Source organism: Oncorhynchus gorbuscha, linkage group LG08 (assembly GCF_021184085.1).
Source record: "Oncorhynchus gorbuscha isolate QuinsamMale2020 ecotype Even-year linkage group LG08, OgorEven_v1.0, whole genome shotgun sequence".
NCBI classification, from domain to species: domain Eukaryota; kingdom Metazoa; phylum Chordata; class Actinopteri; order Salmoniformes; family Salmonidae; genus Oncorhynchus; species Oncorhynchus gorbuscha.
This window is the reverse complement of record NC_060180.1, coordinates 65,729,885-65,755,873: the sequence shown is the minus strand read 5'-3', so window position 1 is coordinate 65,755,873 and position 25,989 is coordinate 65,729,885. Positions and strand designations below refer to the sequence as shown.

At 43.7% G+C, this 25,989-nt stretch overlaps 1 protein-coding gene across 2 annotated transcripts; it reads right to left on the bottom strand.

Moving 5' to 3' along the window:
• Positions 1–31: 31 nt before the first annotated feature.
• On the bottom strand, positions 32–25,394 carry LOC124040987 (anoctamin-8-like). 2 transcript variants are annotated; one of them, XM_046358135.1, is made up of 17 exons: positions 25,137–25,394; positions 18,642–18,752; positions 17,882–18,014; positions 16,140–16,278; positions 15,921–16,017; positions 15,718–15,834; positions 15,378–15,505; positions 10,811–10,972; positions 9,819–9,971; positions 8,641–8,767; positions 7,919–7,974; positions 7,720–7,794; positions 6,953–7,615; positions 6,522–6,713; positions 5,989–6,120; positions 5,390–5,500; positions 32–1,392 (listed from the first exon to the last, which is right to left on the bottom strand). In XM_046358135.1, exons 1-17 carry the CDS (start codon positions 25,282–25,284, stop codon positions 718–720), a joined length of 3,219 nt encoding a protein of 1,072 aa, XP_046214091.1. In that variant the 5' UTR covers positions 25,285–25,394; the 3' UTR covers positions 32–717. The 2 variants fall into 2 exon arrangements, with proteins under 2 accessions (XP_046214091.1, XP_046214093.1); XM_046358137.1 differs by lacking the exon at positions 25,137–25,394 and adding an exon at positions 24,415–24,519.
• Positions 25,395–25,989: the final 595 nt, after the last annotated feature.

The window sequence follows — 25,989 nt, the reverse complement described above, 5'->3', positions numbered from 1 at the left end:
TAAAAACGTGATGCGTTACATTTTCTGTGGTCTCATGATGAAGTTTATTGAAGTGCGTTTTGCATCATTGAGGTACATTCACTACTTCATGTAATAAAATAATTCATAGAAAAACAAAGTCAAGAAAAATAGAATATCTCTTACAGTCACAGTGAATGTACTTATTCTGTCCTATTGCAGGAATATATGATGGCTTGGTTTAGAAGGTGCTGAATAACTGAAGACATTTATTTCAGGCATGCAGATGATTTGCCATGCTTTTAAGACATCAAATCTGATGAATGGATTGACGAAATCTTTACTGGAAACCGCCATCCAGATCTTACAGGAATGCTTTATGATTATCAGAACCACAAGTCATGCAGTCTTATAACTGTATTTAATAACGGTACTTGGGCTTCATTCAAGGGGTTAAACTGTTACAATTTGTACATAGTATCCACATATACAGTCAGTATATAGAACAGATATAGCCTATATTTACTGTCATTTGGATTGTGGAGAATTATCCCAAAACCTGCTGCATTCTGACCTTACATTTCATAATTTAGCTTGTTCAGGATGACCTACAGGAAGTGCATTTAACACGGTGACATTTTAACAAGGATAACAATTTTATCATACTCTCCATCTAACATGGTGACATTTTAACAAGGATAAAAATGTATCGTACTCTGCTTCCCTTTCTTAAACGTTCCATGTTGCCATGACAATGGACTAACACTTGGAGCCAGAGTTGTCAGTATCGCTAGATAGTCTCGTTTCTCCCTTCTCGCTCTCAGACGAGGGTAGCTCCTCGCCTGAAGGAGTTGTGTTCAAGTCCTGCCTGGTGGGCTGGGTGTTAGGAGAGGCCTGGGGGCCAGAATCACCTGGTTTGGACGGCTGAGCTCCGTTTGCACACACCACTGCGCCCTCTGACCTGCTGAAGCTGAACAGCTTCCCTGGGCTGAAGGTCCTGCTGGGGGATTGAGACTTCTCCTGGTTCACGGAAGCAGTCGTCACTACGGTCCCCGGCGCTGGTGTTACTGACAACGGCTCCTTCTTCAACTCCGGAGACTTCCGGAACTTGAAGCTGAGGAAACCTGGTAGTTTTGCTTCTGCCCCGGTTGGGGACTGAGGGGATCGGGCCGTGCCCGTAGAGAACTTCCCCTGCTGGGGGAAGATCTGCTTGAGCTTCATCACATTGTTGTTGCCCAGCAGAGAGCTGGGTCTCTTGGGCTTGTCCCCAGGCTTGCCCTGTGTCTTGTCGTGGTGGTGCTGGTGGTCAGCCTTGTGGTACTCGCTCTCCTGCCGTGCCTCGGCCTGGAGCTCAGCCTGACGCTGCAGCTCCTCCTCCTCACGCCGCCTCCTCAGCTGCTGCTGGAAGTGCTGCTGGGCCTGATGCTCGTGCTTCTGCATAGGAACAAGGTAATATACAATATGTGGCATAAAGAGAGCAGACACTTTCTATGACCAGCTTTGGTTTGTGTCATGACTGTGTAAAGTTAAACACCATATGCTGACATCAACTTTCATGACTGTATGAAATCTGTTAAGTAATTCAATTACCGTAATTGCTGGACTATAAGCCGCTACTTTATTCCCACACTTTGAACCTCGCGGTTTATACAATGACGCGGCTAATTTATGGATTTTCCCGCTTTCGCAATATTTTTCCCACTGAGCACCGTCACATAATGTGACGTAAACACGGAGAAATGCATATGATGCAGCTTTCAAGTTGAAGGCGATCGATCTGGCTGTTGGAAAAAGAAATAGAGCTGCTGCATGGGAGCTTGGCCTTAATGAGTCGATTATAAGACTTTGTAAACATCAGCGTGAGGAACTGACTCAGTGCAAAAAGACAACAAACCTTTCAGAGGGAAGAAAAGCAGATGGCCCAAAGCAGGGGTGTCAAAGTCAAATGGACGGAGGGCCAAATAAAAAATTTAGCTACAAGCCGAGGGCCGGACTGTTCGAATGTTCATTGAAAATTTTTTAAATGACGCATATAGTCTAGTGAACCTAATTGAACCTACTGAAAACCTAACAAATATATTCCAATATGATCAGATAAATAAAGCAATATTTTCTTATGGCTCTGTCAGTAATCTTTAATTTTCAACAGACACAAAAGACAAATTTCCTTTATATAAAAATCCCCATAACATGAACATTAAATGAAAGAAACCGGTATTCAAGGCACCATCAGTAGCCTATATTTTCTATTTTAGCAAAAGTGGGCTAAATTTACTTCAAAGAAAAAAACAATAATAGCAATTTTCTATCATCCACTCAACTGAAATATTTTAAAAATATAATTGGATTGAAATACAATAAAATAAAGTGCAAAAATCTATTAATCAAAAACAACACTTTGTTTAAGAAGAAGTAACATGCAGTGAAAACAAATATTAAACTTTAACTTTTAAACTTGAACTGAGTAAAAACTCTAAATATGTGATTGCACAGTAATGTTCACTTGTTTGAGGTTGAGGGTGATACTTGGTGGTGTCCCATCTTTTCCACAAGTTCATCAATGTTCGGGGTAAGGCTCTGAGCTGAGGAAATCCTCAGAATTGAGTGGAGGTGTTCAGCAGTAAGTCGACTTCTGTGTGATGTTTTGTTCAAGTTCATCAAAGAAAACAGTTGTTCACACAGGTATGTGCTGCCAAACATAGACAACGTTTGAGCAGCCTGGATGCGCAGCTGGGGCATTGTGTCGGGGAGGAAACGGGCGAACTCCGCAGCACCCACTGCCGCATATTTTGCCCTCAGTGCATCATTGCATTGGAGGTCAATCAACTCCATTTGGAGGTTTGGTGGTGAGCTTTCCACGTCAACAGCAAATGGGTTACCGAGCAGTTCCAACCTGCTTTTTTGTGCTTCAAAGTCAGCAAATCGGCGTCGAAAGTCAGCGGCAAGCATACCTATTTTATCAGCCAACTGTGCGCTCGGGAACGCACTGGTAGAGAGCTTCTCTTTCATGGTCTGGCAGCTGGGAAAGTGGCTCAAATTTTCTTTCCGCATCTGCGTCTCCCACAGAGTCAGTTTGGTTTTAAATGCCTTCACTGTACTGTACATATCATAGATGACACGATCCCGACCCTGCAGCTGCAAGTTCATTGCATTCAGATGACTCGTAATGTCACACAGAAAAGCCATTTCACACAGAAACATTTCGTCTCGGAGTTGTGTTGTGTCTTTCCCTTTGCTGTCCAAGAACAGACAAATCTCCTCACGAAGCTCGAAACATCTTTGAAGCACCTTTCCCTGGCTTAGCCATCGCACCTCTGTGTGATAAGGCAAATCACCATGCTCTGTTTCTAACTCCGTCAGAAATGCCTTGAACTGGCGGTTATTCAAACCTTTGGCTCTGATAAAGTTAACTGTGCGCGTGATGATGCTCATTACATGCTCCATTTTCAAGGCTTTACCGCACAACGCTTCCTGGTGTATGATACAATGATAAGCTGTCAGCTCACCTGTCGCGTTTTCCTCTTGCATCTTTTCCCGTATCTTGGCCACCAGTCCGCTCCTGTGTCCACACATCGCAGGTGCTCCGTCGGTTGTCAAACCCACGAGTTTTTCCCAAGGCAGCTCCATCTCATTTACACATCTTGACACCTCTTCATACAAATCATGCCCCGTAGTTGTGCCATGCATAGGACGTAAAGCCAAAAACTCCTCTGTCACGCTTAGGCTGGAGTCCACTCCGCGGATGAAAATTGACAACTGGGCAATGTCAGAAATGTCGGTGCTCTCATCCACAGCCAAGGAATATGCAATGAAATCTTTTCCCTTTTTCACAAGCTGCTCTTTTAGATTGATGGACAACTGGTCTACTCTCTCGGCAATGGTGTTTCTGCTCAGACTCACATTTAAAAAGAGTTGCCTTTTTTCTGGGCAAACTTCGTCACAAACTTTAATCATGCAGTTTTTGATGAAATCCCCCTCCGTAAATGGCCGGGCTGATTTAGCGATCTCTTCTGCCAAAATAAAACTGGCCTTGACAGCAGCCTGGCCTTGTGATTTGGCTTTTTTGAACAGAGCCTGTCGAGATTTGAGGCCTCGTTTTAATTCCTCTGCCTTTTGTAGCCTTTGTTCCATGTCCATATTCTTGTTTTTGTCCGCGTGTTTCGTTTCATAATGTCGTCTCAGATTATACTCTTTCAGTACCGCCACACTTTCTCCACACAGAAGACACACAGGTTTTCCAGCTACCTCCGTGAACAAATACTCCGACTCCCACCTTGTTTGAAACCCCCGGTTCTCAGTGTCCACCTTCCGTTTTGCCATTTTTGATGGGTATCTGAAAGTTAATTTTACTGTGATGCTGACAACTGCTGTGCCAATAAATATTGAAATGAAGCAGCCTACTGCTCGGTGCGTCACCGTTGCATTGTGGGAAATGTAGTATTGGTGCGTGTAAAAGATCTGCGGGCTGCCGGCTTGCTGCGGTCTGCGGGCCGGTTCTAATAATAAATCAAGATCATCCCAGGGGCCGTAAAAAACCTTCTCGCGGGCCGGATGTGGCCCGCGGGCCTTGACTCTGACATATGTGGCCCAAAGTATTTGCAGCCACTCGACATCAGTGTAAATCGTGCATTTAAGGTGGCGCTCCTTGTTCAGTGGGAGGCTTGGATGACAAGTGGGGAGAAATCCTTCACTAAAACGGGCCGCATGCGAAGAGCAATTTATGGTCAGGTCTGTCATCAACGGGTTTCGAAAGGCTGGACTGCTGCGTGTTGAAGGGGCAGCATGAGCTCAGCAGGGTATTTGCCTCCGGATGAAAGTGACGAGGGCGACAATGAAAACGATCCAACATCGGATGAAGCAATTCTGAGGCTATTCAACTCCGACACCGAAGGAGATGACTTCAGTGGTTTCAGTGCACAGGAGGAGGCTTGGTAGGCTACTGTTTTCATGTTTGTTACAAGTCGTGTTTCGTTAAAGCCTATTTATTTTTGTTACAACCCGTGTTTCGTTTAAAGGCTGTGTAAAGTTCATTTGTTTCAATGTACCGGTAGGCACCTGCGGCTTAACGACATGTGCGGCGTATTTATGTACAAAATACATATTTTTTAATCATTCAGTGGGTGCGGTTTATATTCAGGTGCGCTTAATAGTCCAGCAATTACTGTATAATGACAGTGTTATGTAGGCCAACGTTACTGGAGAGTTCAAGTGAAGTGTCAGAGGCATATCCTTTTGATGCATTCAGTACAAAAAGATGCCCTGATGGACTCAAACATACTATAGTGTCTGTATGAAGCCTAATGCAGGCATACACGATTCAAATATATTTTTTAAACGCTAAGAAGACACAAACTTGGAGGATGATAGTGATAGACACGGACAGTATATAACATCTTGCTCTGTGGATTTGTGTTTCAACCTGCAACTGTACCTTGAAAGCCTCCCTTCGACGGTACTCCAGTTTGGCCATCTGGTCTGCGACCCATCCAGGGATATCAGGGATGGCCACATGGATGACGTATTTGAGGAGGATGGCAAAATGCTGTCAGTCCCAAAACAACAAAGGACAGACTGAGCAAACAGTGACATAAAATCACAGAAAAGTGTAATTCATCTATACCAGAGTGGAAAGAGTGTGACGATGCCATGCTGAGTGTGTGATGTGTAGAGGGAGCTGCTTGATCTTTTCAAGCCGGCAAGATCAGTTGGTATAGCCTAAGACTCTTAGTCACAGGGTTGTGGGTACGAGCCCCACGTTGGGCTCATGCCTTTCAACAGCTCTTGTTCTTCTCAATTACCTGTCAAGTCTTTTTCAATTTGAAAAAAGACAGCACAATATGCATCTACATTATTGTACAACGCTGAAATTGATTTTCAAAACGAAATGCCGTATTTGAGTGAAGGCTGTTGACTTGTGCTTAAACAGCCCCCCCCCGCATTGTTTTATACTCCGGACTCTGTGTGATTTATGTACAGCCTCCTTGGTTTTGAGGAAGGTGCTAAAACACAATGTCCACTGCATTATTTTACCTCCAGTACCACGATGGAGATGATGACCATCTCTGGGCTCAGCCAGGGGAAGAGACGCTGCAGCTGACCACACTGGCCAATGAGGTAACAGTTCACCATGATGGCTATCAAGCCCATGGCCTCCATTGCAGTCTGCACACAGAAAGAGAAGAGATTAAAATATCTCAGAGGGAAATTATCTTTATGAAAGAAATAGCTGTTGTCTTGCTTTTTTGAAGAATTGCATGATTTTAAAATGGTTCTCTAAGTTAAAGCTTAATTGCAGGTGAGATAAATATGTATTTAAATATATGTCCTGGGACATACTGTACCATGATAAACTCATAATTGGAGAATAGGAGTGATAATCTATGATTTTGCCTTTTAAATCACAATGAATAAGATTACAGGCACGAGGGGGAGCTGATCCTAGATCAGCACTCCTACTCAGAGAACTAGAACTAGAAGCACAAGCATTTCGCTACACTCGCATTAACATCTGCTAACCATGTGTATGTCTTTGAACACGAGCCCAGATGTGAGCGACCACTAACCTGCCACTGTCCGATGCTCTCCACCCTCTGGCCAAAGGGCCTCTGCAGGCCAGTACAGAGCTTCAAGGCGTCACTCCGGATCTCTATAATGTTGTTGATGAGTGCGCACATGGCAGCCAATGGGAAGGCAGAGGAGAAGAGCACGACGTAGCCAAACTGGATGAACATCTCCTGGTAGTCCTGCAGGGTGTCCTGTTGGGTCAGAGGTCAAAAATGTAAGTCATATAACTGCTGTCATTGAATAGCATTTGTGTTTAAATCACATTTTACTTCAAATCTGAATGCACTATGCTCTGTATGCACCAAATACTAACTCAAGTCCAGTCAAATTAAACTAAACATGTGTACAATATAACCTAATGCACTGTGTTGCATTGATACACAGACAGCAGATCCAGTTCATAACAACAGATCTGACAACTAAGCCATACCTCATACGTCTGCATGCAGCTCTCCATCTCTGCTTGGGTAAGGATGACAGACTTGGGCTCCTCAGGCGGGTCAATCCAGGACTTTGTGGATTCTTTCTCTGGGATTGGATTTTTCCGTCTCTGACATACTACTGTGTCATAGCCACTTGGTGGGGAGACACTAGTCTCCTTGGTCTCAGATAACTCATAGTCACTGTCATCATCGCCCATCTCAAAGATGCTGGAAGGATCCATGCCCTCCTCCACCATCGTGGGACTGTCCTCCGGGAAGCTGTCCTCGGGCTGGGTCGCCATGGCAACGTCCCTGGCAACATCCACCTTCTCATTGAAGCTAATCTTCCGCTGCCTCAATGTGTCATTTATGTCCCACTCTTCCTCTGTGAACCTGTAGCCAGCCTTTAGATCTCCTCTCTTGTTCTGTTCTGTCTGTCCATTCACAGGATGTGTGGCAAGGCCTTTGGGGCCTAGCAGTGATTGGATAGTCCATGAAGCCTGGGCCTTTCCTAGAGCCAGACGGCTGTACTTGATCACTATGGCCTGGAGAACTTCCCACACGATCTTGGGAGTAAATACTCCTAGTTTGTGGTGCTCGTACAGATAAGGCTGGAGCACCTCCTTGATGTTCTGGAGAAACTGGCGGAAGATCAGGAGAGTGGCTAGCATCTGTGAAGAGATCGTTTGAGTGATTCTGTTATTGCTGTTCTTTCGCGAGAATAATTTTGTACAATCATGTTTTCCATTTTTCAAACCTAATTGACAGATTTTACCTCCTTCAGTCGCTCCATGTCCTTGAGGTAGAATCCGATGTAGAAAAGGCTAAGGTAAGAATTTATAAACTCAAACTGCAAAATGAAGAGAAGGAATCTGAATGAGACATGACATTTATAAACATATATACAACAATAATACACCCTTTGGATAATAGAGAACAGTAGGAATAAAATAAACATGAAAAGTCTAACTTACAAAAAACATTTTAATGATGAGATTATTCTCATAGGCACTCTGAAGTCTGTAGTTCTCTGTAACAAAGTGATAAGAATCATTAAAATACATCGCTCCATTTGATACTGATTATTGAACAAAACTGTATGATCACTTTGTACTAAATCTGAAGAGATCAGAGCCAGTATTCGTAAAGCGTTTGCCTTGTAGATGACATGAACAGGGAGGGACCTGATCCCAGATCACTACTCCTACTCTGAGTCGGGCCCTCACTGCTAGTCTGGAAAACCTGACCCTAGGCAACACAGAGGGTCTGGTTTCAATGATGGAATCTTTTGGCATAGAGGAACTATGTCACTGCCTACGTCGTTCAGGGGGAAATATCCCGGAGACTCTCCCATCAAACCACAAGGCATGCCAGAATGTGGCGATTCAAAACACAAGTGTGCAGGCAAAACCATTACAGTTGTTTTAGTGAAGGGTAGTTGATGTAAACTATCCATTTGTGAAATGCACTCTAAAAATAACCTCTGTGATCTCAGTCTTGCTAGCTACTATTTAGTATTTTATTCAAGCAGATAAAGTAGTGATGTAGGCAGTGACGTGGTTCATGTCATAAAGAGTTTATCATTGAAACCAGATCCTAGTCGCTGTTGCCTAGGTCAGGTTTTTGAGATGACCTCATTGCTCCGATCATTCCTCACCTGTTGCTCATATCAGTGAATCTCAGCTGAACTGCTTACCCATATCATTGAGCCAATGGGCGATCTTCCTATACACCTCACCACATACAGTCACAACGATGGCCAGCAAAATTTTAGGAATGAATCTTGTGATACTGGGTAACTCCTTAATTTCCATCACAAACTCCTATAAAAAGAAAGAAGAGATCAACCATAAAAATAGAAAAATTTTATTACAGCAAGACAGGTTAATTAACCCTTGAGCCATTATCTTTGATCTTAAAATCGCTTATCCCTGAAAAGTTGTGATTTAAACGGCAGTACACACTAACCATTTCTGACACTAAGGGATCCTATAGAGCGATTGTAATTTAAAGGACATATTCCCACGTTAGTCAAGACTGCATTTACGGTAAAAGTTGCATACAGTGCATTCAGAAAGTATTCAGACCCTTTTCCCACATTTTGTAACTAGTCTCCCAGTCCCTGGTGCTGAAAAACATACAGTGCCTTGCGAAAGTATTCAGCCCCCTTGAACATTGCGACCTTTTGCCACATTTCAGGCTTCAAAACTTAAAGATAGAAAACTGTATTTTTTTGTGAAGAATCAACAACAAGTGGGACACAATCATGAAGTGTAACGACATTTATTGGATATTTCAAACTTTTTTAATAAATCAAAAACTGAAAAATTGGGCGTGCAAATTCACAATTTTTATTTTTAATACATTTGCAATCATTTCTAAAAACCTGTTTTAACTTTGTCATTATGGGGTAGTGTGTGTAAATTTGATGAGGGAAAACATTTATTTGATCCATTTTAGAAAAAGGCTGTAACGTAACAAAATGTGGAAAAAGTCAAAGGGTCTTGAATGCACTGTACAGTATGTCGGCTCAATCGGAAATTACATGTACATTTTCTTTGCGCAATATTATACTGCTGAACCTCCGCGATATGGATTGAATCGAGCCCTAACGATACTTAGTGCTTTTTGACGAAGGAGCTCCTTTGAAACATGTCAACAATAAATATTATTAAAGAGAATTAAGCTGCAGTCCTCAACCTTCTTTCAATACTTCAATAGTGGACTATGCTTGATTCCGATGGCTAAGGGCTTGCTTCAATCTGTAGCACGGTTTAAATTTAAAGGTAATTTCCTACTGTGCCGACATATGCAGCGTTTACCAATGCCTTTAAATGTCAATATAGCTATTTTCTGTTGATTTCTGTCTCTTACCTGCATCTCCAGACAGACAAGCATGGCCAGGAAGACAAAGCAGAGACAGAGGAGACAGATGGGGAGGCTGACCATCCACCTGAAAATCGTCCTCTTCCAGGGTGGGTAGTAAAACTCCTCACAGTCTGTTATGGGGCTACACCGCTTTACACCCTGAAAAACACACACAGTCAGACACACACCAACTAAAATGCTAACGCCCAACGTGGGGCTCGAACCCACGACCCAGAGTTTCACACGCTACCAATTGAGTTAGCCGGACCTAAGGAGGACAGAGACAACTTCCCCTTTAGAAACCTCAGGACCCCTTGGAATTCACACAACACTCTCCAAACCTATATCTCATATTACTTATCCCTGTAGACCCGTAAACTCTGGCCCTGAAGACCCGTAAACTCTGGCCCTGAAGACCCGTAAACTCTGGCCCTGAAGACCCGTAAACTCTGGCCCCGAAGACCCGTAAACTCTGGCCCTGAAGACCCGTAAACTCTGGTCCTGTAGACCCGTAAACTCTGGCCCTGTAGACCCCTAAACTCTGGCCCTGTAGACCCCTAAACTCTGGCCCTGTAGACCCGTAAACTCTGGCCCTGTAGACCCGTAAACTCTGGCCCTGTAGACCCCTAAACTCTGGCCCTGTAGACCCGTAAACTCTGGCCCTGTAGACCCGTAAACTCTGGCCCTGTAGACCCGTAAACTCTGGCCCTGTAGACCCGTAAACTCTGGCCCTGTAGACCCCTAAACTCTGGCCCTGTAGACCCGTAAACTCTGGCCCTGTAGACCCCTAAACTCTGGCCCTGTAGACCCTAAACTCTGGCCCTGTCGACAATGTCTCTTTTAAAGGCAATGTTCTCAACGTCTGCAGACATTCATGGTAACAGGGCAGATTTCAGCTCAATCGGAATGTATCTTTAAATGTCAAGTGCTCTACAACGTGCCCAGATTGAATCTCGGCCCAACTCTGAATGAATAGGATGCAATAACAAGACACTCACCCGAAACTGGGGTCTAGGATCTTCAAGGGACTCGGCAGGAGTGTCCAGTGTCCCCCACCTGTATGCTAGCTCAGCTTCTCTCCGCTTCCACCTCTCCAGGAAGAGTGTTGCCCACACCACGTTGAAGAGGGCAAACACCACACAGCAGATGTCCTGGCTGGTCTGTGGGGGAGTGGAGAAGTGAGTGAGCCACATGAGATACATACAGAATAGGGGAATCTTTCTACTAAATATCAACAACAAATAACACTGGAAATGTATCACAGAGCACAGAGATGGTAAGTGCTATGGTGGGTGAAATACAGTTTTGTAGTCTAGGCCAACACATCCATATTTTTTCACATTAATTTTTATGTGATTAGGAGAGAAAACACATACAAATAGATTCCAACAAATCCAATCAAATCAAATGTATTTACAGTGGGGACAACAAGTACTTGAGACACTGCCGATTTTGCAGGTTTTCCTACTTACAAAGCATGTAGAGGTCTGTAATGTTTATTATAGGTAAACTTCAACTGTAAGAGACCGAATCTAAAACTAAAATCTAGAATATCACATTGTATGATTTTAAAGAAATTAATGAGCATTTTATTGCATGACATAAGTATTTGATCACCTACCAACCAGTAAGAATTCCATCTCTCACAGACCTGTTAGTTTTTCTTTAAGACGCCCTCCTGTTCTCCACTCATTACCTGTATTAACTGCACCTGTTTGAACTCGTTACCTGTATAAAAGACACCGGTCCACACACTCAATCAAACAGACTCCAACCTCTCCACAATGGCCAAGACCAGAGAGCTGTGTAAGGACATCAGGGATAAATTGTAGACCTGGACAAGGCTGGGATGGGCTACAGGACAATAGGCAAGCAGCTTGGTGAGAAGGCAACAACTTTTGGTGCAATTATTAGAAAATGGAAGAAGTTCAAGATGACGGTCAATCACCCTCGGTCTGGGGCTCCATGCAAGATCTCACCTTGTGGGGCATCAATGATCATGAGGAAGGTGAGGGATCAGCCCAGAACTACACGGCAGGACCTGGTCAATGACCTGAAGAGAGCTGGGACCACAGTCTCAAAGAAAACCATTAGTAACACACTACGCCGTCATGGAACGCAAGGTCCCCCTGCTCAAGCCAGCGCATGTCCAGGCCCGTCTGAAGTTTGCCAATGACCATCTGGATGATCCAGAGGAGGAATGGGAGAGGGTCATGTGGTCTGATGAGACAAAAATAAAGCTTTTTGGTCTAAACTCCACTCGCCGTGTTTGGAGGAAGAAGAAGGATGAGAACAACCCCAAGAACACCATCCCAACCGTGAAGCATGGAGGTGGAAACATCATTCGTTGGGGATGCTTTTCTGCAAAGGGGACAGGACGACTGCACCGTATTGAGGGGAGGATGGATGGGGCCATGTAAAGCGAGATCTTGGCCAACAACCTCCTTCCCTCAGTAAGATCATTGAAGATGGGTCGTGGCTGGGTCTTCCAGCATGACAACAACCCGAAACACACAGCCAGGGCAACTAAGTAGTGGCTCCGTAAGAAGCATCTCAAGGTCCTGGAGTGGCCTAGCCAGTCTCCAGACCTGAACCCAATATAAAATCTTTGGAGGGAGCTGAAAGTCCGTATTGCCCAGCGACAGCCCCGAAACCTGAAGGATCTGGAGATGGTCTGTATGGAGGAGTGGGCCAAAATCCCTGCTGCAGTGTGTGCAAACCTGGTAAAGAACTACAGGAAACATATGATCTCTGTAATTGCAAACAAAGGTTTCTGTACCAAATATTAAGTTCTGCTTTTCTGATGTATCAAATACTTATGTCATGCAATAAAATGAAATTTAATTACTTAAAAATCATACAATGTGATTTTCTGGATTTTTGTTTTAGATTCTGTCTCTCACAGGTGAAGTGTACCTATGATAAAAATTACCTCTACATGCTTTGTAAGTAGGAAAACCTGCAAAATCAGCAGTGTATCAAATACTTGTTCTCCCCACTGTATATAGCCCTTCTTACATCAGCTGATATCTCAAAGTGCTGTACAGAAACCCAGCCTAAAACCCCAAACAGCAAGCAATGCAGGTGTAGAAGCACAGTGGCTAGGAAAAACACCCTAGAAAGGCCAAAACCTAGGAAGAAACCTAGAGAGAAACCAGGCTATGAGGGGTGGCCAGTCCTCTTCTGGCTGTGCCGGGTGGAGATACAAGTGAGTCATTTGAATAGCTACATGTAGTCTAGTTCTAGATCTGTTTGTGCTATCTTGCAAACTCCTACACTATGTCATTGTCAGATTATGGACAAGGCTAAACTACATTGTGTATGATAGTCTTAGGAAAAGGTGCTACTTAGAAACTAAAAGGGTTAAAGAACCACATTTGGTTCCAGGGATATCCATTTTTGCTCCAGGTAGAGCCCTTTTGGGTTCTATGTAGATCCATTTCCACAGAGTGCTCTACATGAAACCCCAAAGGGTTATACCTGGAACCAAAAAGGCTTGTACCTGGAACCAAAAAGGTTCTCCTATGAGGACAGCTGAAGAACCCTTTTGGAACCCTTTTTTCTAAGATTGCACTACTGACAGGTACACTACTGGTCAAACATTTTAGAACACTACTAATTCAAGGGTTTTTCTTAACTTTGACTATTTTCTACATTGTAGAATAATAGGGAAGACATCAAAACTATAAAATAACACACATGGAATCATGTAGTAACCAAAAAAGTATTTAATAAATCTAAATATATTTTATATTTGAGATTCTTCAAAGTAGCCACCTTTTGCCTTGATGACAGCTTTGCACACTTTTCGCATTCTCTCAACCAGCTTCACCTGGAATGCTTTTCCAACAGTCGTGAAGAAGTTCCCACATATGCTGAGCACTTGCTGGCTGCTTTTCCTTCGCTCTGCGGTCCGACTCATCCCAAACTATCTCAACTTAATGAAGGTCAGGGGATTGTGGAGGCCAGGTCATCTGATACAGCACTCTAGCATTCTCTTTCTTGCTAAAAAAAAGCCCTTACACAGCCTGGAGGTGTGTTGGGTCATTGTCCATGTTGAAAAACAAATTATAGTCCCTCTAAGCCCAAACCAGATGGAATGGCGTAACACTGCAGAATGCCGTGGTAGCCATGCTGTTTAAGTGTGCCTTGAATTCTAAATTAATCAAAGACAGTGTCACCAACAAAGCACCACCACAACATAACACCGCCACCTCCATGCTTTATGGTGGGAAATACACATGCGGAGATCATCCGTTCACTCACACCGCGTCTCACAAAGATACGGCGGTTGGAAACAAAAATCTCATTGGACTCCAGACCAAAGGACACATTTCCACCAGTCTAATGTCCATTGCACGGATTTCTTGTCCCAAGCAAGTCTCTAATGAACTTATCCTCTGCAGCAGAGGTAACTCAGGGTCTTCCTTTCCTGTGGTGGTCCTCATGAGAGCCAGTTTCATCATAGCGCTTAATGGTTTTTGCGACTGCACTTGAAGAAAGTTTCAAAGTTCTTGAAATGTTCCATATTGACTGACCTTCATGTCTTATAGTAATGATGGACTGTCATTTCTTTTTGCTTATTTGAGCTGTTCTTACCATAATATGGTAAGAAGCAAATAGGGCTATCTTCTGTATACCCCCCTACCTTTGTCAGGATTTGGCCAGGGTTGTTCCGGTTTTTGGTCACTAGATGCCCCCATTGTGCCTTTTGACCTTTTGTTTTCCCTTGATCCCCATTATTATTTGCACCTGTGCCTCATTTCCCCTGATTGTATTTAAACCCTTTGTTTTCCTCTGTTCTTTGCTCTGTGTTTATATGTTAGCACCCAGCCCTAGTACTCTGAGAACTCCTGGTGATCCCGGTGGACTCTCTTGTGGAATTCAGTTTTTTGTTCTTGTTTGTTTGTTTTTTGAGTATCTTTTGAGGCTTTTTGTGCTTTACCTTCCACCTTGTGGATTTACCTTTTTTGTCTTGGAGGATTACCTTTGTTCTTGTAGGATTCCTTTTGAGGTTGTGGAGTTACATGTTTTCCTGAAGAACTTCATTTTTTACTCCATTAAATACACCGTCTCAAGTACTGCTGTGTCTGCCTCATCTTCTGGGTTCTGCCGACTATTCGTGGCTCAGTTGGTTAAGTGACTGTTTCTCACTCCAGAGACCCGGGTTCGTAACCGGGTCCTGACAACCTTGTCACAACACAACTGACTGGCTCAAATGCATTAAGAAGTAAAGAAATTCCACAAATGAACTTTTAAGAAGACACACCTGTTAATTGAAATGCATTCCAGGTGACTACCTCATGAAGCTGGTTGAGAGTGTGCAAAGCTGTCATCAAGGCAAAGGGTGGCTATTTGAAGAATCTCAAATATTAAATTTATTTTGATTTGTTTAACACTTTTTTGGTTACTTTCGTACATGATTCCATATGTTATTTCATAGTTTTGATTTCTTCACTATTATTCTACAATGTAGGAAATGTAAAAATAAAGAAAAAGCCTTGAATGAGTAGGTGTTGGCCAGTGTGAGATCTCCATTAGGTAATGTGATGCTGCACCACCTACCTGGTCAGCCTCAGCCAGGATCCACAGCAGAAAGCCGATGACTGCAGGGTACAGCATGGAGTTGGTGTAGAAACCCAGCCAGGCAAAGTACATGCCAATCTTCACCCCAAAGTAATCACAGATGTCATCTGACTCACAGACATGACACCAACAACACGACAGACAAAGACAGAAACAATGGGTTTTTGGCTTCAGTTAGTAAATTATATTTTTAAGAAATGTGTATCTTTCCATTGATATTGTATTTGTAGTGCAAATTATATTATCTTATTCTATGATAGAATGATCAATTAATTGTAACAATTAAGCATGCTATATTGTCTCAACAGGTGCTGCTCACCCAAAGGCTGTCTCTCACAGACAGCTTGGACCCATGACGTCATCAGCTGACTGAGGATCCGTTGCTCGTGTAGAGGAAACACTTGATAGATTACTCCTCTGGCCATCAGCTCTGGAACTGATCAGTCAATAACAAAGCTGTCTCAGATTTTATTGTGATGCTGAAGAGTCAGGCAATGAGTAAATACAAAAACAATTGTTTACTGATTGGTTGTCCCTCCAGGAAGTGGAAGTTGTGAAGGACTTCTCCTTGTTTGGCTCGCAGGTTGTCCAGCCAGTACTTGATGATGCTCTGACGCTCCTGAAGAAAAGATGTGATCGAACAACCACAGAGTTTGTGGGAACAAGGTAAAAATCAGCAACAGGACATATATCAGAGCTGTTTAAATATGTTTGGAGATCATAGCCATAACTGATACGAACCTGGGAGGTGAAAAAGCACAGCTCGCTCTCTATGTTCTCGTATATATTATCCTCTGCACAGGAAAACCTATGTGTTCCACCTCCATACTGTGGTTTGACCAATTTGCGCATCCCCGTCAGCTCTGCACCACGCAGCAAGCTGAGGAGAGGAAGACAAGAGGGGAGAAGGACACAAGCTTTATTTGACAGTCCTGTTTCAGATTCTATTTACCTGGTCCCATATCTGACTGTTCTGTCTTGTCAACTCCTCCTATGGTCATTGTCAAACCAACCATTGCAACAGAGCACAAACAGATCTGGAACCAGGCCACTATTTATGAATGTGATGTTTACGAATGATGCGGTAACAATATTTTTTTATATTTTTATTTCACCTTTATTTAACCAGGTAAGCTAGTTGAGAACAAGTGCTCATTTGCAGCTGCGACCTGGCCAAGATAAAGCATAGCAGTTCGACACATACAACAACACAAAGTTACACGTGGAATGAACAAAACATACAGTCAATAATACAGTAGAAAAAAGAAAACAATGCCTATATACAGTGAGTGCAAATTAGGTCAAATAAGGGAGTTAAGGCAATAAATAGGCCATGGTGGCGAAGTAATTACAATATGGCAATTAAACACTGGAATGGTAGATGTGCAAAAGATGGATGTACATGTAGAGATACTGTGGTGCAAAAGGAGCTAAATAAATAAATCCCTTATGGGGATGAGGTAGATAGATGGGCTATATACAGATGGGCTATGAACAGGTGCAGTGACCTGTGAGCTGCTCCGACAGCTGGTTCTTAAAGCTAGTGACGGAGATGGGAATCTCCAGCTTCAGTGATTTTTGCAGTTCGTTCCAGTCAGTGGCAGCAGAGAACTGGAAGGAAAGGCGACCAAAGGAGGAATTTGCTTTGGGGGTGACCAGTGAGATATACCAGCTTGAGCGCGTGCTACGAGTGGGTGCTGCTATGGTGACCAGTGAGCTGATATAGGGCGGGGCTTTACCTAGCAGATACTTGTAGATAACCTGTAGCCAGTAGGTTTGGCGACGAGTATGAAGCGAGGGCCAGCCAACGAGAGCGTACAGGTCGCAGTGGTGGGTAGTATATGGGGCTTTGGTGACAAAACGGATGGCACTGTGATAGACTACATCCAGTTTTCTGAGTAGAGTGTTGGAGGTTATTTTATAGATGACATCGCCGAAGTCAAGGATCGGTAGGATGGTCAGTTTTACGAGGGTATGTTTGGCAGCATGAGTGAAGGAAGTTTTGTTGCAAAATAGGAAACCGATTCTAGATTTAATTTTTGATTGGAGATGCTTAATGTGAGTCTGGAAGGAGAGTTTACAGTCTAGCCAGACACCTAGTTATTTGTAGTTATCCACGTATTCTAAGTCAGAGCCGTCCAGAGTAGTGATGCTGGATGGCCGGGCAGGTGCGGGCAATGATTGGTTGAATAGCATGCATTTAGTTTTATTTGCGTTGGAGGCCACGGAAGGAGAGTTGTATGGCATTGAAGCTCGTCTGGAGGTTAGTTAATACTGTCAAAAGAAGGACCAGAAGTATACAGAATGGTGTCGTCTGCGTAGAGGTGGATCAGAGAATCACCAGCAGCAAGAGCGACATCATTGATGTATACAGAGAAAAGAGTTGGCCCGAGAATTTAACCCCGTTAGGTAACGACCATATAATTAACATTTAACCATTACAATTCCGACATAAATGTCATGTAAGAAGTGGAGTGTCTTACTTCTCAAATGTGGTTGTAATAAAGAATGCGTAGCCCTGCGTGTGTTGATGCTGTCGGATCTGGATTGTAACTTGTGGGATTCCCAGTCGGATGTGGTTCAGCAGCCATAGCAAGGTGTGGTCATCTATGGTGTCTACAAAGGAGTAAATTGTCAGTTTCTATGTCAGAATTTGTATTTCATTTATTTAAATCTATATACAGCCACAGCCCAATTGCCATGAATTAATACTGAACCTCTGTCACAGTCATTCAATGCTTGACATTTTTTTAACACTTCACATTCTAGTAATTCATCAGGCTGATCACAGACTCTTGGAACATTCAAATAAGGAGGCTGCATCAACAACATTATTCAATGCTTGACAGAGGTAGCAACAGTAACCGTGGGAGGGTGGACCCATGAAAAGGTCAATACAATCAAATGAGGTAACCGCCCTAGTGTTTATGGGGTCTTCCTTTCATCCCATCCTGCAAGAATGAGTGCAATAATTCATATCCAACCCAATTTTAGTTGGGATCCATGTGGCAAACTTGCTTTGACCAATGAGATCCATTTGTGTGAACCCACACAGCAAGTGTGCAGAATTATAGAGTGCCTAACTCTGAAACAAACATACAGGTAATGGATATTATTCAATCGTCCCTGCGGACATCAACGAGTGATTGGCTCATTGCCCACATCGGCCAATAAGACTCCCCCTCGAAGTATCCCATCATGATTGAGGAGACTGTGGAAGGTGAAGGTGGTGATTTAGCGTACCTGAGAATGTCATTAGGATATCACAGTCTTCCGTGGGCACCATTTTCAGCCAGGATTTGTGGGACATGATGTACTGTCTGGCCTGCGAGAGGCGTTTCCCAAACAAATTATCTAAAGGGGAAGAGGTAGAGGGGAGGAGAGAGAGGTAGAGAGATGGAGGGTAAGAATAGTCCACATCAGTCAGTACAGTGAAATGGGGACTAATTTCTGGTCCTAACTTGTAGACTTGTTTACGTGCTGCTGTGCGGTTTGTTGCTAACTGCCAACTTTACGGTTTTTACTTTTTAATTAACGTTTCATATTAAAAAAAATTCCCACGCTCAACTTTTTCACCCGGAAGTTTTATCGTCAGGACCTCCACCAGCCGAAGATAAGTAGTAACATTAACCTTCCAATTGCAATTGCTGTATTCATAATATAAAGGAGGACGCCTTATGGCGAGGATAGCTGTGTTGCAAGCCCAGCTTCAGACACAATCGTTAGGAAAGGGTCATTTAAGTGTAGGAAAGGATGAAACAGCGTCTGTGCCACAAATAAGTACAGATAGTATAAATCCCCTCGCATGGTCCCCGCAGCCGGACAACTTTCTCATGGCTTCTGGAGGGAAATGCTGATAGGAAATGCAGACAGAAACTGTAATGAATTTCCTCCTCTTCTTCCGAAGAGGAGAGGCGAAACGGATCAGAGGACCAATACGTGGCGTGGTAAGTGTCCATGGTTCTTTTTAATACGTTAAGGTACACATGAACAACTGACTACAAAAAACAATAAATGTGAAAACTCAAAACAGTCCTATCTGGTGCAATCACAGAGATAGGAACAATCACCCACAAACACACAGTGAAACCCAGGCTACCTAAGTATGATTCTCAATCAGAGACAACTAATGACACCTGCCTCTGATTGAGAACCATACTAGGCCGAAACATAGAAATTCCCAAAACCTAGAAAAACAAACATAGACTGCCCACCCAACTCACACCCTGACCATACTAACTAAATACAAAACACAGGAAATAAAGGTCAGAACGTGACAGAAACTTTCAACCGGTTCTCCCCGTTAAGCAACCGGTCGGAGTCAGATGCCGAGCCTTCTCTGATCTCTACTCCTCCTGTTACGGGGTCTGAGACGCCGAAGCCTCCCACCATTAGCTCTGACAAATTGAAAACCCTAGTCATTTGTGAATCCATTACCCGCAGTATTAGACTTAAGACGAATCATCCAGCGATCATACACTGTTTACCAAGGGGCAGGGCTACCGACATTAATGCTAATCTTAAAATGGTGCTGGCTAAAACTGGCGAGTGTAGAGAGTATAGGGATATTGTTATCCACGTCGGCACCAACGATGTTAGGATGAAACAGTTAGAGGTCAACAAGCGCAACATAGCTTCAGTGTGTAAATCAGCTAGAAAGATGTGTCGGCATCGAGTAATTGTCTCTGGCCCCTTCCCAGTTAGGGGGAGTGATGAGCTCTACAGCAAAGTCTCATAACTCAATCGCTGGTTGAAAACTGTTTTCTGCCCCTCCCAAAATATATCATTTGTAGATAACTGGCCCTATTTCTGAGACTCACCCACAAACAGTACCAAGCCTGGTCTGCTGTGGAGTGACGGACTCCATCCTAGCTGGAGGGGTGCTCTCATCTTATCTACGAACATAGACATGGCTCTAACTCCCCTAGATCCACAATGAGAGGGTGCAGGCTGTTAGATTAGTGGAGTATGCCACTAGCAGTCAGTGTAGTCAGCTCAGCTATCCCCATTGAGACTGTCTGTACCTCAATCTAGGTTGGGCAAAACTAAACATGCCGATGTTCGCCATAGCAATCTCACTGGAATAATGACCTCCATTCCTGTCATTATTGAAAGATATTGTGATATCTCAAAATAGGCCTACTTAAATTACCTTTTAATGGCGTCAGACCGAGGCTCTGCATCTGTCCTCATGCTCCTAGACGTTGGTGCATATTACCCAAGTGCAAGCCTCTGGCTTCCTGTTAAGGCTATTTCCAGGTTTTACTGCTAACCTACAAAGCATTACATGGGCTTGCTCCTACCTGTCTCTCTGATTTGGTCCTGCCGTACATACCTACACACACGCTACGGTCACAAGACGCAGGCCTCCTTATTGTCCCTAGAATTTCTTAGCAAACAGCTGGAGGCAGGGCTTTCTCCTATAGAGCTAAATTTTTATGGAATTGCCTGCCTATCCATGTGAGAGACGCAGACTCTGCCTCAACCTTTAAGTCTTTATTGAAGACTCATCTCTTCAGTAGGTCCTATGATTGAGTCTAGTCTGGCCCAAGTGAATGGAAAGGCACTGGAGCAACAAATTGCCATTGCTGTCTCTGCCTGGCTGGTTCCCCTCTCTTCACTGGGATTCTCTGCCTCAAACCTTATTACAGGGGCTGAGTCACTGGCTTTACTGGTGCTCTTCCATACCGTCCCTAGGAGGGGTACGCCACTTGAGTGGGTTGAGTCACTGATGTGATCTTCCTGTCCGGGTTGATGCCCCCTTTTTGGTTCGTGCTGTGCGGGAGATCTTTGTGGGCTATACTCGGCTTTGTCTCAGGATAGTAAGTTGTTGGTTGAAGATATCCCTCTAGTGGTGTGGGGGGCTGTGCTTTGGCAAAGTGGGTGGGGTTATATCCTGCCTGTTTGGCCCTGTCTCGGAGTATCGTCGGATGGGGCCAGTGTCTCCCGAATCCTCCTGTCTCAGCCTCCAGTATTTATGCTGCAATAGTATGTGTCGGGGGCTAGGGCCAGTCTGTTATATCTAGAGTATTTCTCCTGTCGTATCCAGTGTCCTGTGTGAATTTAAGCATGCTCTCGCTCTTTTTTTCTTTCTTTCTTTCTTTCTTTCTTTCTTTCTTTCTTTCTTTCTTTCTTTCTTTCAAGGACCTGAGCCCTTGGACCATGCCGCAGGACTACCTGGCCTGATGACTCCTTGCTGTCCCCAGTCACGCTGGCCGTGCTGCTGCTCCAGTTTCAACTGTTCTGCCTGTGGCTATGGAACCCTGACCTGTTCACCAGATGTGCTACCTTGTCCCAGACCTGCTGTTTTCAACTCTCTAGAGACATCAAGTGCGGTAGATATACTCTGAATGATTGGCTATGAAAAGCCAACTGACATTTACTCCTGAGGTGCTGACCTGTTGCACCCTATACAACCACTGTGATTATTATTATTTGACCCTGCTGGTCATCTATGAACATTTGAACATCTTGGCCATGTTCTGTTATAATCTCCACCCGGCACAGCCAGAAGAGGACTGGCCACCCCTCATAGCCTGGTTTCTTCCTAGGTTCCGGCCTTTCTAGTTTTTCCTAGCCACCGTGCTTCTACACCTGCATTGCATGTTGTTTGAGGTTTTAGGCTGGGTTTTCTGTCCAGCACTTTGTGACATCAGCTGATGTAAAAAGGGCTTATAAATACATTTGATTGATTGATTGATTGATTGATTGATTGATTGATTGATTGACATGGGTGACAGATGGAGAGGGAGGATTCTGCCAAAATGCCAAATCCTCATTGTCAGCTTCCCCATTCTTCTGCCCATCAACAAGGCCAAAGTAGTGTGTTACTGCTATCCACTGTCTGAAAGTTAGGAATGGAGGGCCTCCCGGGTGGCTCAGTGGTCTAAGGCACTCTGCCTCCAGAGACTCTGGGTTCGAGCCCAGGCTCTGTTGCAGCCGGCTGTGGCCGGGAGGTCCATGGGGCGATGCATCCTTGGCCTAGCGTCGCCCGGGTTAGGGAGGGTTTGGCTGGTAGGGATATCCTTGTCTCATCGCGCACTAGCGACTCCTGTGGCGGGCCAGGCGCAGTGCACGCTGATCAGGTCGCTAGGTGTACGGTGTTTCCTCCGACACATTGGTGCTTCTGGGTTGGATGTGTGTTGTGTTAAGAAGCAGTGTGGCTTGCTTGACTTGTGTTTCGGAGGACGCATGGCTCTCGACCTTCATCTCTCCTGAGCCCGTACAGGAGTTGTAGGGATGAGACAAGACAGTAACTACTAACAATTGGGGAGAAAAAGTGGGTAATAATAAAAGAAATGGACACAGATCATCCCAAAACAGAAAGTATTAGACATGATAATTTTCTACATTGGCATGATTGAAAAATAGTTTGGCTCCTCTTGTACAACACAGGGTCTGTGTATTTAAGTTGTTTGTACAACAGAAGATAATGCACACAGTATTTACTCTACTAAGCTGCAGTACTTGTATGGTAGCTTTGGCGCACTGCAATTGAAAACCAACCACTACATGGGAAGTACTAAACACAGGATCTGCTGATTTTAAAGTGTCCAACTTAATCCAGTAAAACCACGTGACACCAAATAAGAATGAGAAACATTGACTGGCAACATCCCATAAATGTTCTGTTACTGACATGTCCTGTCCTCTAAAATGCCCTGCCATCTCTCTGTCTCTCTCTGTCTCTCACTTTCTTTCTCTCACTGTCTCTCTCTTTCACATTTACACCCACACACACACCACTAGGCCGATTTAGGGGTTGGGTTAAATACAAAAGACACATTTACACCCACACACACACACCACTAGGCTGATTTAGGGGTTGGGTTAAATACAAAAGACACATTTCGGTGGACGCATTCGGTTGTGCAACTGACTAGGTATCCTCTTTCCCTCCCCTAACGTGTGAGACATGTCTAGCTTGTGAAGTGAAATGAATCTTGTCACTCTAACCAGGTGCCACTGTAGGGCTTTAGTTATGAACAGCATCAACTACTCTATCATTCCCCATTCTTACACAACTAAATTCACTGCCAGCACTGTTTAAACCTAGGTACTGCTATAGTGCTGGGACTGCTAGGTCTACTAGTAGCAGCGTGTCAAAAGCCATCTATCAGCAGATATAGGAAATGGGGTCATGTTTCTTTTATTGTACCTACTGACTTTACTGTGGTGCTCTTTTCCTAACCAACACTTTTACTTTATTACTTTCTGCTCAATATTAAATTACAGGCCAATTTTGTGTGTGTGAGTGTGTGTACTGAATGGAGGATAATAGTCTGACTGTAAAAAAAAGTAGAAATGCAGTCCAAAGCCTACTGAATGTGGGTTATCCCCATGTCCCCTCATTCAATAGCATATCTGGGCCTGTATTCATTAGGCGTCTCGGAGTAGCAGAGCGTATCTATAATCGACAAGGCTAAACTGATCCTAGATCATCACTGTACTCTCAGACGCTTTATGAATACAGGCCCTGAGCATTGAGTCATTATCCCCCATCACGGACAACTTTAGCATTTTTGCTAATTAGCAACTGTTCAACTACTTGCTACTTTGCAACTTCTTAGCATGTTAGCTAACCCTTCCCCTAACCATTTTAGATAACTATTTGCCTAACCCTAACCCTTCCCCTAACCTTTTAACCTAACTCCTAAACTTAACCATAACACCTAGCTAACGTTAGCCAATTGGCCAACTAGCTAGAATTCGTAACATAGCATACCTTTAGAAAATGTGTAACATATTGTACGTTTTGCGAATTTGTAACATATTCTGAGTTTTGCTACTTCATTATGTATATACTACAAATTGTAATTCTAAACATATATGAAATGTGTGATGGACATCCACAAATTGACTAAATGGAATGTCTCGGATTTACATATAGAATAATACCAAATGCTCTGAGACCAGTTTGATCTCCATCTCCAAATTGACAATAAAGCCATGTCCTGTGCCATACAGTTTTTTGGCACTGCTGCTGATGACGTTCTTCAACCGTTGCGAAACATACCAGTCAGTTAGCTCTCGCCTCTACCACGTTGTGACAGAATTTTCAAAAACAAAAGGAAGTGCGGTAAAATGCGTCCGAGATGGTTCCGATGACTGCCGCTTGCTGTGATATTGTGAACTGTGTTGAGTATTTGCGTAAGAAGTGTGGACGTGTAAGACATGTGTGTGATTGCTTAATGTATGCACATTGCGCAATCCATTTTTTTTAAAGCTAAAGTTTAATAAAATAGCCACTTTTGGCTACTCAAATCCAACGTTAAATATTTAGCTGTTAATCGTAGTTTCCATTTAAACTCCCTTGTTTGACTGCTAGATTACTGAAATAAATAATGTAATCCATTATTTATTACAATACATAGCTGACATCATAACAACATAATAGACTGAAATGCAGTCCCATTGCCTTGGACCCATAGGCTAGGCTACACCTGTGGGACCACAAAAGACAGATGCCACATTCGGCCCTGCTCATCGGAATGCGCACAATGTTACCGGACGCGACGCGACGCACCAAAAACAATCGTGGCATGTAGCCTAATATGAACGGTGTATGAGATTAACCTCAAGTACTGGGGTAAATGGCATTTTGCGTGAATGTTTGAGAATACTGCATCATAGTCTCGTACTACCACAAATAGCATTGATCATTTTCCTCCCTACAACCATCTAACTTGAATTCATGCACCTCACGACGACAAATACTCTATTCCTCAAGACACTCACCCAGGACACCGAACGACATTGAATACGTCTGTTTTTGCTTAGTTATCTTGTCGTCTTCAGTGGGCACCATCCTCTCCCCTACCCTGTCGCCGTCCGCGGTGCTGTTTACAGACGCGGTGGGATCAGGTGCCCCAATCGTCACGATCATGGTGCATTAAAAGACAGCGCTACAACTATGGAAGGTGATGTTGCATGAGTATTGTATGAACAGGGTTGGTGATACCCGCCTACCCTACCTGTTCGTGCTATGACCTGAACCTGGCAGAAAGTGTTGGGTTGTAAACAGGTTCTCTCTCCCTTGAGCGTTCATATGGAGAAGGTCTGGCCGTGTATTCATAAATAGTCTCAGATTAGGAATGCTGATCTATGATCAGGTCCCCCATGTCCATGTAACTCATTCATTAATATGATTTAAAATACAGAACTGATCATAGATTAGCACTCCTACTCCGAGACACTATGAATACGGGCCCTGATTGTACTGTAGAGCCAAAATATCAAACCATTCAGAGTACTTTTATCTCAAAAGGACCCTTTACCTTTAATCAAAATGATGTGATCTGCAAGTCATTAATATAGATGTTCACGAAGAGAGTCTTTGGATAGACCTATGAGAAACCCGTATTTGCAATATAGTGTGTGTTTCAAAAGCCCCTTTGGAGTGCACCGATTTATAGGAGATACTTCTCAATGCCGTTATACTTTCAGATTCTGCAGTACAGTGTCATGGCCGCTAGAGAGCCGTCGTGTTAAAGTATGACAAAGACAGACGCTTCTTGTTGGTATAAAGGGCAAGAGACAGGACACCCCGATGAGGTGCCAGCCTGCTTGCTACCTTGAGGACCTAACTAAA

What these genes read in the sequence shown, in the direction of transcription:
- LOC124040987 (XM_046358135.1), bottom strand. Translation starts at nt 25,284, where the DNA reads ATGATCGTGACGATTGGGGCACCTGATCCCACCGCGTCTGTAAACAGC. An exon ending in CTGTGAGAGACAGCCTTTGG is followed by an intron (nt 15,506 to 15,717) that starts GTGAGCAGCACC and finishes TCTGTGAGTCAG; the next exon opens with ATGACATCTGTGATTACTTT. An exon ending in GTCGAAGGGAGGCTTTCAAG is followed by an intron (nt 1,393 to 5,389) that starts GTACAGTTGCAG and finishes GTTCCTATGCAG; the next exon opens with AAGCACGAGCATCAGGCCCA.